This window comes from Saimiri boliviensis, chromosome 9, assembly GCF_048565385.1.
Source record: "Saimiri boliviensis isolate mSaiBol1 chromosome 9, mSaiBol1.pri, whole genome shotgun sequence".
Classification (NCBI taxonomy): Eukaryota; Metazoa; Chordata; class Mammalia; order Primates; family Cebidae; genus Saimiri; species Saimiri boliviensis.
The window spans coordinates 122,304,649-122,321,767 of NC_133457.1; the positions used below are offsets into that span (position 1 = coordinate 122,304,649).

The following is a 17,119-nucleotide window of genomic DNA, read 5'->3' on the forward strand; positions in this document are numbered from 1 at the left end:
TGCCCCCGCTCCTTGTCCCCAGCTCCCACTTGCAAGGCTGTTTTATCCTCTGGACTTGACTCCAACTTCACAGCAGCTAGCTGCAGCTGCTTCTCAGCCTCCTGCTCATATCTTTTAATTTACCATCTCACCTTCTCACTCCCTTCTGTAGGGTCTCCTCAGCTAGGAGATAATGGCTTTGAAAACTCAGAAATGTCCCTTCACACGCTCAGAGCAAGCAAACCAAAAAAAAATCCAAACGTTTCCTCCTCCTCATGATGATGCATACTCGCTGAGCACCTACCATGTGCAAGCTCTCTGCTCAGCGCTTGGCATACCTTATTACATTAAATCCTTAAAGATGGCCCTCAGTTAACACAGACCTAACTCCCTCTTGAGATCTGGCCCTGCCTGCCCTGCCTACCTCATCTACATTTCTCCTTGGCTTGCCTGGTGCCAGTCTCAGTGGCCTCTCTGTTCCAAGAACACATGGCTGGCCTTTGCCCTGGCAGTTCTGCTCTCTGGAAATGCTCTCGCCTGGGTCTTAGCTTGCTTGGCCCTTTCATCACATGACTCTCAGTTCAAATGTCAGTTTCTCAGCGGCCATCTCTGTTCTCCCCAGGAAGGTCTCTCCTATTATCACAGAATACTGGCACTGATCACCTCTGTCCTTATTTTATTTGTGTCCCCCTAGCCCCGCTTTCAGCTCCTTCAGTAGAATGCAGGCTCTACCGGGCAAGGATCATGTCCGATTTGTTCACCACTGAGCTCCAGGGAACAGCACAGAGTCGAGCACTTAGAGGACACTCAATAAACATTTGCTGAATAAACATATTCCCTGATAAGCCCTCCATAAATGCTTACTATTATTAATATTCTGGAGCTCTTTTAATACCCTTTCCTTGCTGACATGGGCCTTACCTTTCTTTTTTTTTTGTTTATAGACAGGGTCTTACTTTGTCACACAGGCTGAAATGGCACAACCATCGCTTAATGTAACCTCAAGCTCTCGGGCGGAAGCTGTCTTCCTGCCTCAGCCTCCCGAGCTGCTAGGACTGCAGGCATGCGTCGCCATACCTGGCTGAGGGGATGGGGATGTCTCTCTATGTTGCCCAGGCAACATCTCTCAAACTCTTGCCTCAGGCAATCCTCCCACCTTAGCCTCCCAGAGTGCTGGGATTACAGGTGTGAGCCACAGCGGTCAGCCATGGGGATTATCTTTTAAAGTATCCAGATCTGATGGCATTAATCACCCTGCTTAAATTCTTCCACGATTTGGACACAAAGATGGGACCAACAGACCCAGGGGATTCCAAAAGGCAGAAGGTGTGGGGGATGGGGCGGGGTGGCGGCGTGGGGGGTGCGGGCAAAGGTTGAAAAACTGCCTATCTGGTACCATGTTCACCACTTTGGCGAAGGGATTATTAGAAGCATTACGCAACATACCAATGTAACAAAACCTGCACATGTACCAAATTTAAAATTTAAAAAACATGCACACCCAACAGCCAGCAAAAACCTTTTCGTGATTATCAGGAGGCTGTCATGTTCTTACTCCCTACTTCACACAGGAATCGTGCTGCGGGCTTCACAACAGCGTCACCTGCTCCCTTTGGCAACTACCAGGGAGGTCCTTTCTTCAGAGATTTTTGTGGGCTCTGGACACTTTTGCTTTGTGGGCCTTTCCTCCATTAAAAAAAAATTTAAATGCTACTTTCCACTGCATTTAGTACTTTCTCTTTTCTCTCTCTCTCTCTCTTTTTTTTTTTTTTTTGAGACACAGTTTCACTCTGTTGCCCAGGCTGGAGTACAGCGGTGCGATCTTGGCTCACTGCAACCTCCGCCTCTCGGGTTCAAGCGATTCTCCTGCCTCAGTCTCCCGAGTAGCTGGGATTGCAGACGCCCGTCACCACGCCTGGCTAATTTTTGTATTTTGAGTAGAGACGGACTTTCACCATGTTGGCCAGGCTGGTCTCGAACTCCTGATCTCAAGTGATCCGCCCTCCGGGACCTCCCAAAGGGCTGGGATTACAGGCGTGAGCCCCCACGCCCTGCCGCGTTTAGTACTTTTTTCCAAAAATACAAGAAATTAAAAGACTTTCGTGGGTCCTAGACACTCCCAAAAGCTGTCCGATGAGGAAACTAGCGCTGGCAGGGCTGGTGCAGCCGGGGTGAGACCGTGCAGAGTCCAGCAGGAAACCTCTCTGCAGGAGCCCCCGGCCCACCCTAGCAGCGCTCAGAAATCGACTGGGGGGACGTTCCTTTCGCCCGGTCCCCTTTGTTCCTAGCGGGGCGCCGGCGGCTCGGCCCCTCTTCCAGGTCCCGCCCCTTCCTCCGGGCCCCGCCTCCAGCCCGGGCCGCGCGCGCGGCCGCGGGGGGCGGGGCCACGGGGCCGTGCGTGCGCCCGCTCGCCCGTCCTCGCCTCGCGCATGCGCCACGCTCGCTCGCGGGAGAGCATGGCGGGGGCCGCGCCGGGAGCCATCATGGACGAGGACTACTTCGGGAGCGCGGCCGAGTCGGGCGACGAGGCTGACGGCGGCCAGGTAAGGCGGAGCATCGGGCGCTCCCCGGAGAGGATCGTTCGTCTCCGCCGCCCGCGGGCCGGCTCCGCTCCCCACAAGCCCGAGCGGCGCGAGGCCGCGGGCGTGCGGGGTGTGTGCGCGCGCACAGCCTGCGCGGTCACCGTGTGGTTCTACACAGCCCGCCCCGCCCCCGCCAGCCCGGGGTCCCGCAGCGCTGCCGCCGGGGTTCCCGCGTCTTCGCCTGCAGGACAGGGGGGCGGGGACGAGGCGGCGGTGGCTCTGGAGCGGGGCAGCCCGAAGCCCCCAGTGACCCCTCGTTCCGGCCAGGCCCAGCGCCGGCCCTGCGACCCCCACGGCGGGCGGGACACTAATACTAAGGTGGAGGGTTGGGCTCGGAGCCCAGACAGTTTTAAACAAAAATAAAAGGAAAACTTCACACCAGCATCGTGGGGGAAAAGTAGAACTTTGGGCATTTCTACATAAGTTTCACTGTTTTATAAACTACTCTTCAGCACCTCTGGCCGATTTCATCTGTCTTTGAGCAAAATAATGAAAAGGATCTTCTGGTCTTGACCTTCCAGAGTTTGGAGTGGAAGCCCAGGAGGGATCACTGTATTCTCCCCTGACGACAGGGCCTGCAGAGCCAGGGAAGGCAGTTCTAGTCTGCTGGTTTGTCCCCACCTTTTTCTAATCTTAAAACCCACCTGCGGCGCATTATTGAAATGCAGCTTCTCAGGTCCCGCCCTGGAGACAGTTGATCTGCACGGGAGCCTGGGAACTTGCATTTTTCTTTTCTGAGGCAGAGTTTCACTCTTGTTGCCCAGGCTGGAGTGTAATGGCGCAATCGCGGCTCACTGCAACCTTTGCCTCCCGGGTTCCAGCGATTCCCTCAGCCTCCCAAGTAGCTGGGATTACAGGCGCCCACCACCACACTCAGCTAATTTTTAAAATCTTGAGTGGAGAGGGGGTTTCACCATGTTGGCCAGGCTGGCCTCGAAGTCCGGATCTCAGGTGATCCACCCACTTCGGCCTCCCAAAGTGCTGGGATTACAGGTGTGACCCATGTGCCTGGCCCGGGAACTTGCATTTTTTTTTTTTTTTTTTTTTGAGACGGAGTTTCGCTCTTGTTACCCAGGCTGGAGTGCAATGGCGCGATCTCGGCTCACCGCAACCTCCGCCTCCTGGGTTCAAGCAATTCTCCTGCCTCAGCCTCCTGAGTAGCTGGGATTACAGGCACGTGCCACCATGCCCAGCTAATTTTTTGTATTTTTAGTAGAGACGGGGTTTCACCATGTTGACCAGGATGGTCTCGATCTCTTGACCTCGTGATCCACCCACCTCGGCCTCCCAAAGTGCTGAGATTACAGGTGTGACCCACGTGCCTGGCCCGGGAACTTGCATTTTTTAAAAAGAATCAACAATGGGCATATTTGGTACATTTTGAACTGGTATTTTGAGGGAATGAAGGATGCAGTGGGCTTACTTCGATGAACATGAATGGTGGTGTGATGACGGCTTCGGAGCTGTGGTGTCAAGTAACAAGACAGGCCATGTGTTTCTGGAACTGAAAGGAGGCCTGCGAGGTTAGCTGCCTGGTAGAAGCAGTGGCAGGAGGTCAGTCCTTGAAGAGCAGCTGAATGGCTTGTTCAGGAGTTCGGGGCAGGGGGTGATAAGAGTAGATTTGCACGTTGGATCATTTCACAGCGTTGGAGGCTTGGGGTGGAGTGGATAGAGAGTCAGATGTGGCTGAGAGCCTGGGCCATGTGCTTCATGCATTATCACCTTCCACACTCAAGATTCTGAGTTGGGTGTGTTACTCTGCTTATCTGGTAAGTGAAGAAAGTGAGATGGAAAGACTTAATGACCTACCCAAAGTCATGAAACTAATAAAGGAAGGAGAGGGGACCCAAACCCATGTCATTTGCCTCTATTGTGGCTTCATCAAATTGCTGACCACCGAAGTGGTCCAGATGAGAGGGTGTGAATTAGCTTAGTGGTGGGTTGGTGTTTGGGGCATCTTGTATATCATCTTGAGACTTCTTTCTTTCTTCTTTTTTTTTTTTTTTTTTGAGATGGAGTCTCGCTCGGCTGCCCAGGCTGGAGTGCAGTGGCACGATCACGGCTCACTGCAGCCACTGTCTACTGGGTTCAAGCGATTCACTGGTCTCAGCCTCCCTAGAAGCTGGGATTACAGGCACCCGCCATCATGTCCAACTAATTTCTGTATTTTAGTAGGGACAGGGTTTCACCATGTTGGCCAGGCTGATCTTGATCTCCTGACCTCAGGTGATCTGCCTGCCTCGGCCTCCCAAAGTGCTAGGATTACAGGCGTGAGCCACCACACCAAGCCTTTTTCTCTCTCTCTTTTTTTATTTTTTTTCAGACAGTCTCTCACTCTGTTGCCCAGGCTGGAGTGCAGTGGTGTCATCTTGGCTTACTGAAACCTCTGCCTCCCGGGTTCAAGTGATTTTCTGAGTAGCTGGGATTACAGGCTAATTTTTGTATTTTCAGTAGAGATGGGCTTTCACCATGTTGGCAAGGCTGGTCTCAAACTCCTGGCCTCAAGTAGTTTGCCTGCCTCAGCCTCCCGAAGTGCTGGGATATAGGCTTGAGCCACCATGCCCAGCCTTACCTTGAGCCCTTGAGTCAAAAACTGTTAGAACTGGGGCATGTAAGGGCCGTCTAATCAGTGCCTTCACTGTATAGACTGAGCACATGAGTTACTTGCCCAAGCTTACGCAGTCAGGCCTAGACCCTGCTGATGGAAGATTGGGGAGTCTCCTGTCTGGGGAATTTGTTTTTTTTTTTCTTTTGAGACGAGTCTTGCTCTTGCCCAGGCTAGAGTACAGTGGCGCAATCTCTGCTCACTGCAACTCCATCTCCCAGGTTCCAGCGATTCTCCTGCCTCAGCCTCCCTAGTAGCTGGGACTACAGGCTCGCACCACCATGCCTGGCTAATTTTTGTAGTTTTTAGTAGAGATGGGGTTTCACCATATTGGCCAGGCTGGTCTTGAACTTCTGACCTCATGATCCACCTGCCTCAGCCTCCCAAAGTGCTGGGATTACAGGCACGAGCCACCACGCTCGGTCCCATGTTTGGAGAATTTTGATCATGATCCTAATTTATCCCATTGACACCAATAGGCTCTCATTGATGAGGAGAGTGGACCAGATGTTCATTTCATTTTTATTCTGTGACTCCACTTGGACGAGGGACAGAAAGTTAGGAAAGGTGTTAGGAGGGTGGCAAGAACTGGATTTTAAAAGATAGTTGATGGCAGGGCGCGGTGGCTCAAGCCTGTAATCCCAGCACTTTGGGAGGCCGAGGCGGGTGGATCACGAGGTCGAGAGATCGAGACCATCCTGGTCAACATGGTGAAACCCCGTCTCTACTAAAAATAAAAAAAAAAAAACTAGCTGGGCGTGGTGGTGCGTGCCTGTAATCCCAGCTACTCAGGAGGCTGAGGCAGGAGAATTGCCTGAACCCGGGAGGCAGAGGTTGCGGTGAGCCGAGATCGTGCCATTGCACTCCAGCCTGGGTAATAAGAGCGAAACTCCGTCTCAAAAACAAAACAAAACAAAACAAAACAAAAAAGATAGTTGGTGACTCAAATTCTGTTCACTTGATGCCATGTTCCATACATAGTGGAAGGCAGGAAGATGTGTAAAAGGAGGCCACTGTGATGTTCAGTCTGGATGATGGAAACTAAGAGCTACAGAAATGCAAATAGATTAGTCTGGCTGCCATTTGTAAATGGGAAGTGGCGAGGAGTCAGAACAGACAGGAGCAGGTGGGAAGGGCACAGTCATGCTAGAGCTTGGGTGTTTTTTCCTGAAGGGGATGGGAACCTTTAAGGAGGAGAAATGTGGCTTACAGAGATCACTGTGGCTTCCGTGTGAAAGATGACTGAAAGGAAGGAATGAGACTGAGACTTTAGGGGAATGTTGCCACTGCAAGCATGCAAAAAGTAAGGAAGGGCAGAGGCAAATGTGGAAAGAAGGACCACCTTGGATAGACATGGGGAGATAGAATTGACAGGTCTTTGTGACAGGATGTGGGGGTGGGGCGAGGGAGAGAAGCTGAGCATGATTTTCAGGCTTGAGGGTAACAGGTAAATAGATAATGGAATCCTTTCCTAAAATATAGGTTGTAGGAAGAAGATCTGTTTCCAGGGAAAAGATGTCAGTTTTGGACGTGTGGAGTCTGGGTACTTGTGAGATATCTGAATGGAAATGAGAATGGGATGTTGGATACCGGAGTCTGGAGCTCAAGGGAGGAGAGATGGAGAGAGATCCAGGCCGATTCTAGATTTATGAGCAGGTAGATGGTGGCGGAAGAGGCGGGTGAGAACCCAGGATGGAGGCCCAAGAGGACGGACACATGGGAATGAGGCTGGGGTGAAGCCTGTGTCACACTCTTAGGGGCTCAGCGTTTTCCACACAAATCTGGTCTGAGAAAAGACTCTTCAGTCTCTACTGGGAAGTCATTGGGTTCTGTCTGCTCCCAAAGTACTGCTTTTAGGATCTTAGTCCAGATCAGGAGTGAGCATACTTTTCTGAAAAAGGCCAGAGAGCAAATAATTTAGGCTGTACATGTCTGTCTTAACTACTCAACTCTGCCCTTACTGGGGGAAAGCAATCGTAGACAATCTGTAAAAGAGTGGGTGTGGTTGTGTTCCATAAAACTATTTGCAAAAATAGGAGAGGGCTGGATTTGGCTCTGTGTCATGACCCGAATTTGCTGACCCCTGGTCCAGTTCTTGCTTCATTATATTAGAGTAGGTTGCATGGAGGTCTGTTTCTCCTTAGTTTGTGAACTTCTTTGATGGAAAAAGCCTTGTCTTATATTTTCTTGGGTTCCTTGGTTGATGAGCACAGTGTAGACTGAAGGTTCAAACAGCATCTGCTTGTTAGTTAGGGTGGCAGTGTTAAAGTTTGGGCAGGGTTTGGGATCACTCATTCCATCCTCCATGGTTATCAGCAGGTGAAGAAGCCTGCCTTGCCCTTAGATTGAGTGACAGGCCTGAGGTTACTTCCACATAGAATTGGGACCGGATTCCAGCCAGGAGTGCTGATACCAGGCGAGTTAGTGATCTTTACTTCCTAATGGTAAGTGATGGCTCACGCTTTCAGGAATTCAGGTTGTTAGTCTTAAATGACATGTATGAAATAAGAGTGAAAACAATAATCATAATAGTTTACTACCTATTGTTCCGTTACTGAATGTCAGGGATTATGCTGGGCTCTTCCAAAAATTAGCTCATGGAATCCTCACAGCAGCCAAGTGGGAATAGGTGTTATTATTATCTTCACTTAACAGAGGAGGAAACGAACGCTTAGAGAGGTTGGGTAACTTGTGTGACCATGGAACGCAGTTTGCCAGGGAGGAGCTGTGCACAACTACTCAGTGTGATCCTGGATCCCATTTTCTTAGCCACTCGCTACCTGTCCGGCCCATTTCATGAAACTGTCATGAAAGGCAAATGAAATAATGTGTGTAGAATACCTTCAAAATGGGCAGCCTTCTACAGATTTAAGGTGAGATTCGGATATTTATATTAACGAAAAAATATCCTGGCTCCTGGCATTTTCCAACAGCAGGAGGATGATTCTGGAGAAGGAGAAGATGATGCAGAGGTTCAGCAAGAATGCCTGCATAAATTTTCCACCCGGGATTATATCATGGAACCCTCCATCTTTAACACCCTGAAGAGGTATGTGAGAAAGGTGTTTGTATTGAGAGAAGGCTGGGGGTAATTTGGAGAAAGTTTTGTAATACGTTCAGAAGGTGCTATGTAAAGCAAGAGTCATGTGAACTGGAACTAAAGGCTTCAAGGGGGGGTCCGCCACTTTTTTTTTTTTTAGAGATAGAGTCTTGCTCTGTTTCAGTGGCACAATCACCACTTACTGCAGCTTCAACCTCCCGAAATCAAGCAGTTCTCCCACCTCAGCCTCTTGAGGTGGCCACCACAGGCATGTGCCATCATGCCTGGCTTTTTTTTATTTTTTATTTTTTTGAATAGAGCTTCTTAGGTCGTCCAGACTGGTCTTGAACTCCTAGGCTCATGTGATTCTCCCACCTTGGCCTCCCAGAGTGCTGGGATGACACGTGTGCGCCACCACACCCAGCCCCCTTGCCGCTTTAAGAATGTTGAAACCTCATTCTCTTCCTCCTTCCTCCCCTTCCTGTTCTCCAGCCCAGGCTCACTTCCATTCATTGTGGTGTAACTGCCACTTTGTTCCTTTCCCTAGGTATTTTCAGGCAGGAGGGTCTCCAGAGAATGTTATCCAGCTCTTATCTGAAAACTACACCGCTGTGGCCCAGACTGTGAACCTGCTGGCTGAGTGGCTCATTCAGACAGGTGCTTTGTGGGTGGCCACTGTCCTGCCTAGTCACCCCCACCTTTTTAAAAATAGACCTTTGTGTTCTTAGAACACTGATACGTTACCTTCTTTGTTTTCCTGGTTTCTGAGACTTGTGTAAGAAAGAGTGGAACTTCTTACTCATTTTTATCTTTATCTTACTCATTTTTATCTGCTTGCCTCTTATCTTTGATTCAATAATTGAGGTTTACTGGTAGGCTGTGAACTGATTCTCATTGAGCTGTTTCGCCTACCATGTTGTAGAATTACAGGATTATACAGTGTATGTTCAGTATGTCATTTTCAAGACATCTATTACAGCAAGTAGTAAATGATGGATAATTTAGGACTGGCTATGATTATGGCTTTTAGCTAATATGATCAAAGTAGAGCCTTACTGTAAATCCACGGAGCCAGGTGCAGATGACATCACCGAGGTACATGCTGTCTGGAACCTCGTGGACGCACTGCCGTCCCGGTGATTAGATAAAGTGTGTCTTTCCTGGCTGGCATCTGCTCTCTCCTGACTGCGAAGGGATGTTTTTCCATCCTCCTACCTGTCTGCTGGGGCCATTTGTCTTTATCCTTAGCAAGGCTGTACAGACTGTTCTGTCCTTTCCATGAAGTCAAGGGTGGACCAGCCTTGTATATTTTGTTCTGTGCTGCATTTTAGGTCTTATCATTGAATATCATTAATAACTTTTTTAAAGAGTTCCAAAATCTGACGTTCATAAGTGGTCGGAAGCAATTCTATGGTATTTGATTTACATAGAGACTTTTGACCGTTTGCTTTCTAAGTCGCACAGTGAATTGAGAGCTTGCCATTGTCTAGTTGAGTTCATTCTCTTTCAGGTGTTGAGCCAGTGCAGGTTCAGGAAACTGTGGAAAATCACTTGAAGAGTTTGTTGATCAAACATTTTGACCCCCGCAAAGCAGATTCTATTTTTACTGAAGAAGGAGAGGTGAGAAATTGTTTTTCTTTGTCCAGTAACTAGGCCTTAGGGTCTTTTGCAGATTCCCGGTATACACTGGAGTATGGCATATCATGTAAGTAATGGCAGAGTTGGGTACTAAAATCAGTGTGAGACAGAAGTCCCATCTAGTCAGAATTGTCCTTTGTACCCAGGGTCATGATATGCTTGCATATGAGAGGCACACAGGTGCTGAGGTCAAGAGAAGGAACAGCTCGTACCCACCACTGCCCTTCTCAGGCTGACTCCAGGGCATAGCCCTTGGAGTGGTATGGTGAATGTGTTTGGTTCCTCCAAGAAGCAGATGCCCAAGACAGGGCTAGGCCTGCAGGAGATTATGGGGTAGTGACTGTGAGGGAAGATGGGGTAAGGCTGGGGGAGCTGTGATGCAGGTCTGACCCTTGAGGGCAAGAGAAGGAATGAGGGTTGGTAAGAAGAATGTTAGGCTGCATGCAGTTTCCGGAAAGTTCCAGCCATATCATTGGGGAGTCTTCAAGCCACAGGCGCCCATTCTGGGAGCCCACATCTCCGGAACAGGCCTGCTTTTGAGGCCCAGCTGCATTCTGTCTGTGGTTGGGAGCAGGCTTGGGGAGCTGGTCTTGGCACAAACAGGATGGCAGGTTCGGAGCACAGCCCTTGAGGCCACCCATCACACAGGAGAGCCGAGAAAATGTTTTTCTGGCTATTTCATGTGGTGATGGGCCAGACCACCTGTGCCATTTAAATGGCCTCTTTCTCTTGCTGAGGGCGTACAGCTGGGGCAGCATGAGTACCCTGTGTGTGCAAGTCAGCTCTGCGCAGTTTTCAGTGTCTCCTAAGAAGTGATTTTCACTACCCTCCTGTGAGAGTCCGATCTTCTGAAAACTGAGTGGGCATCCAGGGGCCTTCCTGTCACTCGGCCAACTGTTTGGCCGTGGCCAGCTCTGGGTCTGCTTCCCCCAGAACTAGATGCCCATGGGGAGTCCCTCAGGACTGATCTCCTGCGATCGTTTGTACAGCAGAATCTCCACCCAAGTAACAGCGGGGCCTCCTCCTATCTTATTGTTTGTGTGTTTATTGGCAGACCCCAGCGTGGCTGGAACAGATGATCGCACACACCACTTGGCGGGACCTTTTTTACAAGCTGGCTGAAGCCCATCCAGACTGTTTGATGCTGAACTTTACTGTTAAGGTAGGAAGAGTTCTAGAGTTGAAGAAAGTGGAAAGTGTTTATGAATGAGGGTTATTTTTGGTTGATGGTCTGTTTCCTTTGGCAGTTCATATTTGCTTTTTTGATAAACATCTTTATTGTTTTATTTTCATAAGCCTTACATTGAAAAAGAAAAGGGACACACAGAGTTCTGTGTTTTGAGAGGAGCTTTAAGCGTGCCTGGTTGGTCTTCCTCTTGCATACGCAGAAACGATGGAGAGGTGGTCAGCCCGGGGCACAGACCGAGGTGGTAGCAAGGTGGGGGCGGAGCGAAGGCCTGAGCCCCATGGCCAGCGCACACTTACTCCACCTCGCCTTGACACTGACAGGCCAGCGTCCCGTGGAGGCCACTGCTTGCCGCCCCTTTGACTTCTTGTTTTTGTGTGCTAGCTTATTTCTGATGCAGGGTACCAGGGGGAGATCACCAGCGTGTCCACAGCATGCCAGCAACTAGAGGTGTTCTCGAGAGTGCTCCGGACCTCTCTAGCTACAATTTTAGATGGAGGAGAAGAAAACCTTGAAAAAAATCTCCCTGAGTTTGCGGTAAGTTCTTTCTTTATGAACCGCAGATTAGAAGGAAGCTGCTTTGGGTCTTGATTTTCAAGCACGAGTTGCTCCTTCCCTAGAGAGAATCTCCATTTCTGAGGGCACCTTCCGGGATGCTAACTCCCAGGCTTGACCACAGTAGAGGCTTGGCTCTCGTCCGCTTGTTGGTGCTAGAATAGTGAACCCCACACCCTCTCTCCCTGCAATCTTTCAGAAGATGGTGTGCCATGGGGAGCACACGTACCTGTTTGCCCAGGCCATGATGTCCGTGCTGGCCCAGGAGGAGCAGGGGGGCTCCGCTGTCCGCAGGATCGCCCAGGAAGTGCAGCGCTTTGCTCAGGAGAAGTGAGAGGCCCTGTTTCTGCTCACCCCTCCCTCCCTAGTGCTCCCCATGAAACCCTTCCCATGGCCCTTGTTCCATAGTCAAAGCTGCTAGCTCCTTCTGTTCAACATATAGATACACTTCCTCTTAGCCAGGCACAGTGGCTCACACCTGTAATCCCAGCACTTTGGGAGGCTGATGCCAACAGATCACCTGAGGTCAGGCGTTCAAGGCCAGCCTGATGGACATGGACAAACCATGTCTCTATTTAAAGAAAAAAAAAAGAAAAAGAAAAAAAATTAGCCAGGTATGGTGGCGCATGCCTGTAATCCCAGTTACTTGAGTGGCTGAGGCAGGAGAATCGCCTGAACCTGGGAGGGAGAGGTTGCGGTGAGCCGAGATCGTGCCATTGCACTCCAGCCTGGCAACAAGAGCAAAACTCTGTCTCAACAAAACCAAAATGAAACAACAGAAAAAAAAAAAAAAAAAAACCTTCCTTTTATCCAGCAGAGCTGGAGAAGTTAGAGTTGTTTTTGGTATACATGAAGAGCTGGCTTTCTAAAGTGCTACTTTGAGGACTGTTTTGTAAAGTACTTGATTATTCTTCACTTTGCTGGATTTATGGACCTGGGTTTTCTTACACTGGGATTCATAAGTAACAGATAACATCAGTCCTGCAAGAGTTGCTCAGCAATCTGGTTGTTACGGTGTAGTCCATATCTTACAGTACAGAATGAGCTCATATTAGCTTCATTTTCTGCTACCACTAGAGTTTTCATAAGTATTTAAAGTGACTCCTTTATTACAGAGTCAGCAAGCTGTATTTGAATCACTTTCCCAGTGTTGTAAATGTTGTTTTCCTGTCAGTCAGTATACTCGTGAATGACAGAAAAACAGAGACCCCAACAATGCAAAGTATTAAATGCGTAAAAATGAACAGAAAAAAGAAGCTGCCTTGTTAGTAAGCTGCCTCTGATTTTTCTCATCAAGAGGTCACGATGCCAGTCAGATCACACTAGCCTTGGGCACGGCTGCCTCCTACCCCAGGGCCTGCCAGGCTCTGGGGGCCATGCTGTCCAAAGGAGCCCTGAACCCTGCCGACATCACCGTCCTGTTCAAGATGTTCACGAGCATGGACCCTCCTCCTGTTGAACTCGTAAGTTGTTCTCAAGGACCCCTAATGCCAACTGGTCAGGTTACTTTGAAAGGTCTATGCTTGTCTGATTCTCTGAAGGCTGTGAATGCAAATCCATCATTGTCCTGGTCCTTCCTCAGTCACATTCTCTGCCTGTTAGGCTCCTGCCATGTAGGGAGCCCTAAGGGTAGGTGGGCGAGCAGTGCCCTCAACGCCTGCCATCCCGAACTGGGCGTGTGCTTCTCCTCAGATCCGCGTGCCAGCCTTCCTGGACCTGTTCATGCAGTCACTCTTTAAACCGGGGGCTCGGATCAACCAGGACCACAAGCACAAATACATCCACATCTTGGCTTATGCAGCAAGCGTGGTTGAGACCTGGAAGAAGGTACTACCAGTTCTGGGAATTTGTGGAATTTGTTTTTGGAGACAAATGTCCTCCTCTGCTTTGATATTATTGGGGAATTTTGGCTGCAAGAAATCTTGGGCCTCTCTATTATCAGGCACGTCTTTTCTTCTGTTTCGGCATAGAGAAACTGCTGAATGTCTCAAGAAAATGTGTATGCTTCTCTAATACTCTGCAAACTATAATTTGAAATGTGACTAAAGAAATGAAACTGATTTCCATAAAACATAGACAAGACACTAGCCTCACTGCTTTTAAGTTTCTGTACACTGTGTGACTGTGAAGTTTGACAGTTAAATTGACTCCCAACTTAAGGAGAGATCGGGAAAGTGATTTGCAAGAAGTGGCCGACACCAGAACACCGCGACAGCCGGCAGATAGCCCTGTCAGGCTCACCAGCTTGTGTGTGTGTGTTTTCAGAACAAGCGAGTGAGCATCAATAAAGATGAGCTGAAGTCAACGTCGAAAGCTGTCGAAACTGTTCACAATCTGTGTTGCAACGAGAACAAAGGGGCCTCTGAACTAGTGGCGGAATTGAGCACACTTTATCAGTGTATTCGGTAAGGAAAACGAAACTTACTTCTTAAATCAGTCCTTTGGGGAGGAGGTGGATGGAGTTTTCATATTGAAAGCTGAAGTAACAAAAGCTTCAGAGAGACCCAATCATTTTATTTATTTTTTCATTTTTAAATAGTATGTAGGGAACTTTAAACACTTTTAGCAGCATGAGTAATTTTCAGGTGTTTATTTGCCAGAAGTCTGTTGAGTAAATCCTCACAACTTTGACTAAGTAACTGACAGACCAGAGTTAACAAAAATTGATTTGAAGGGTCTATAGGTAAAGTTATACCCACAAAGTATTGCTTCGAGAGAAATGATTTATGTGATCATGCCCATTATGTAAATAGATGTGTCCTAGAAATAGTGTGTTAGCTCTTAGGCATGTCTTTCCCCTAATAATTTATACTAAGGATGGAGAAAGAGTTTGCTAAATAAAGGTAAACTTTAACCCAGTCCACCACACTCACTGAGGGTTGTGCATTAATGGTCTCCTTTAAACAAGTGCTTTAAAGTGAGCAGGGAATTGAACTCTGCTTCTCACACCGCACACTGGAGTGGCTGCCAGTCCATTCACACTGTTCGCTACTAAGCAGAGCCTAGGTCTGGCATGGTTGCTCTCGCTTGGAATCCCAGCACTCTGGGAGGCCAAGGCAAGAAAAGCACTCGAGCCCAGGAATTCGAGACAAGCCTCAACAACATGGGGGACCTTCTCTCTACAAAAAATTAGCTAGACATGGTGGCACACATCTGTAGTCCCAGGTACTTGGGAGGCTGCAGTGAGCCCTGAGTGTGCCACTGTACTCCAGCCTGGGTGACAGAGTGAGACCCTGTCTCAAAAAAAAAAAAAAGGGAGGGAGGGTTTATTGAAGGGTGAATGATGGAGTCATTTGAGTTTGTTTTTAACCTTCCTTTAATGCTTTTCTAGTATATTTTGTGTCTTAAATTGTTTTGTAAAGGAAGCATTCTGCCTTAACTATAGGTTTCCAGTGGTAGCAATGGGTGTGCTGAAGTGGGTGGATTGGACTGTATCAGAACCAAGGTACTTTCAGTTGCAGACTGACCACACCCCTGTCCACCTGGCATTGCTGGATGAGGTAAGAGGGCGGGGGGCTGTTCACAGCGTACACTGGCTCTGTCTCATGCTGTTTACTTTGGCATGAACATTGCATCTATTTGGCGAGTTTAGGGATATTCTTTTCAAAAACAGTTATTTCTGTCCTAAATGAGGATTTTCCGCTTGAGGACCTCGATTCATTGACTGCAGAGATATCTTAATCAAATGTTACTGGAAGCTGAGGGCCCTGGCTTGGGTGTCAGGACCTTCCTCCTCAGCGATAAGCTCTTTTTGGTGGCTGTGACAGTGCCCAGTTTCTCGGTGTGCCGAGCGTGACCACACTGCTCAGCGAAGCTCCCTCTGGCCTGTTTGTAGATCAGCACCTGCCACCAGCTCCTGCACCCCCAGGTCCTGCAGCTGCTTATTAAGCTTTTTGAGACTGAGCACTCCCAGCTGGACGTGATGGAGCAGGTGAGCGGGGCCCGTGGGGTCACCAGGGGGCTGGGGAGGACCCCTCTACCCAGCTCCCTGTCCCCCTTCTTCTGCAGCTTGAGTTGAAGAAGACCCTGCTGGACAGGATGGTTCACCTGCTGAGTCGAGGTTATGTACTTCCTGTTGTCAGTTACATCCGAAAGTGTCTGGAGAAGCTGGACACTGACATTTCACTCATTCGCTATTTTGTCACTGAGGTCAGCAATGCACCGTTGGTTTCATGTTTCCTACTGTTTATACTAGCCCTTTGGCTTAATTTAGTTCATTTTGTACCTAACTGAGAACTGTGCTTTTGGATGTGGTGGTGACAATGACAGATACCCATTTACCAAAAAGCACCTCCTGCCTGCAGGAGCTGTATTACACACTTTCCCTCCATTACCACCCTGGGTGTCTTAATGTTGGAGACTGGTGGTGTCACCGGGGAAGCCGGGCGGCAGGGGGAGGGGTATTTTCTAAACTGATTGCCATTTCGCCGTTATGTCAGCGTACGCCCTGCACTGCTTGTGCGGAAGAAGTCACCCCATGCTCCCCCATGCAGGTGCTGGACGTCATTGCTCCTCCTTATACCTCTGACTTCGTGCAGCTTTTCCTCCCTATCCTGGAGAACGATAGTATCGCAGGCACCATCAAAACCGAAGGAGAGCATGACCCTGTGGCGGAGTTCATAGGTGAGGCCCACTGCCCAGCCCTTTGCTGCAATAGAAAATGGCAGCTGGGCGCCGTGGCTCACACCTGTAATCCCAGCACTTTGGGAGGCCGAGGCGGGCAGATCACATAAGGTAGGGATTTTGAGACCAGCTTGACCAACATGGAGAAACCCTGTCTCCACTAAAAATACAAAATTAGCTGGGTATGGTGGCACATACCTAATCCCAGCTACTTGGGAGGCTGAGGCAGGAGAATCGCTTGAACCCAGGAGGTGGAGGTTGCAGTGAGCTGGGATCGTGCCATTGCACTCCAGCCTGGGTCACAGACCGAGACTCCATCTCAAAAAAAGAAAAAAGAAAATGTCATGTTCTGCTTCCCGTTTCTAATGCAGTCAATATTTTCCTCGTTAAAGCTCACTGCAAATCTAACTTCATCATGGTGAACTAATTGAGAGCATCCTCCAGAGCTGAAGCAGAACATTCCAGAACCAGTTGTGGAAAAACCCGTTCAAGAAGCTGTTGTTTTAAGCAGTGTGGGCAGCGTTTTGGAAATGGGCGCTGCTGGGAGAGGTGGATGACTTCTTCACAAAGGGAAATGGTGGCAGCTTCAGTGTGAAACTGCTCTACGGACAGTCCCTCTTCTGCTGTCAATCCAGTACTGCTCCTAAGTTCCAGTTTCAGTGTTCATTTCCCTCAAGGCAGGCACTGGACTCCCATTACCCCTCAGGACGGATCCAGTCATCAGCCACGGGCAGCTGGGAGCTCAGACACTCACGGACTCCTTTCAAAGCTGACCTCAAGTTTTCTCACAGGAACCCAGTTGATGTTTTATTGTAATTGTCTCAATTTGCTAAGAACAAATAATAAATAAATTTTTCAACAGCCTTTCTGCTGGGATGGATTGGGTCCTGATGTGACCTTGGTTTTGTGTG

The 17,119-nt window shown here is 49.0% G+C and overlaps 1 protein-coding gene across 1 annotated transcript; it reads left to right on the forward strand.

The window, feature by feature from the left end:
* The first annotated feature begins 2,397 nt into the window (after nt 1-2,397).
* On the forward strand, nt 2,398-17,072 carry NELFCD (negative elongation factor complex member C/D). The gene is made up of 15 exons (XM_039479277.2): nt 2,398-2,522; nt 8,100-8,215; nt 8,754-8,863; nt 9,717-9,826; nt 10,899-11,006; nt 11,415-11,567; nt 11,785-11,915; nt 12,883-13,048; nt 13,278-13,412; nt 13,851-13,990; nt 14,971-15,085; nt 15,421-15,516; nt 15,594-15,734; nt 16,079-16,208; nt 16,601-17,072. The coding sequence occupies exons 1-15, from the start codon at nt 2,409-2,411 to the stop codon at nt 16,633-16,635; spliced, it is 1,800 nt and encodes a 599-aa protein (XP_039335211.1). The 5' UTR covers nt 2,398-2,408; the 3' UTR covers nt 16,636-17,072.
* The last annotated feature ends 47 nt before the right edge of the window (nt 17,073-17,119 follow it).

Excerpts from the sequence above, each read along its gene's own strand:
- NELFCD (XM_039479277.2), top strand. The coding sequence starts at position 2,409 with ATGCGCCACGCTCGCTCGCGGGAGAGCATGGCGGGGGCCGCGCCGGGA. Across the intron at positions 11,916-12,882 it reads CAGCGCTTTGCTCAGGAGAA|AGGTCACGATGCCAGTCAGA; the intron begins GTGAGAGGCCCT and ends TTTCTCATCAAG. Across the intron at positions 15,735-16,078 it reads TTCGCTATTTTGTCACTGAG|GTGCTGGACGTCATTGCTCC; the intron begins GTCAGCAATGCA and ends TCCCCCATGCAG.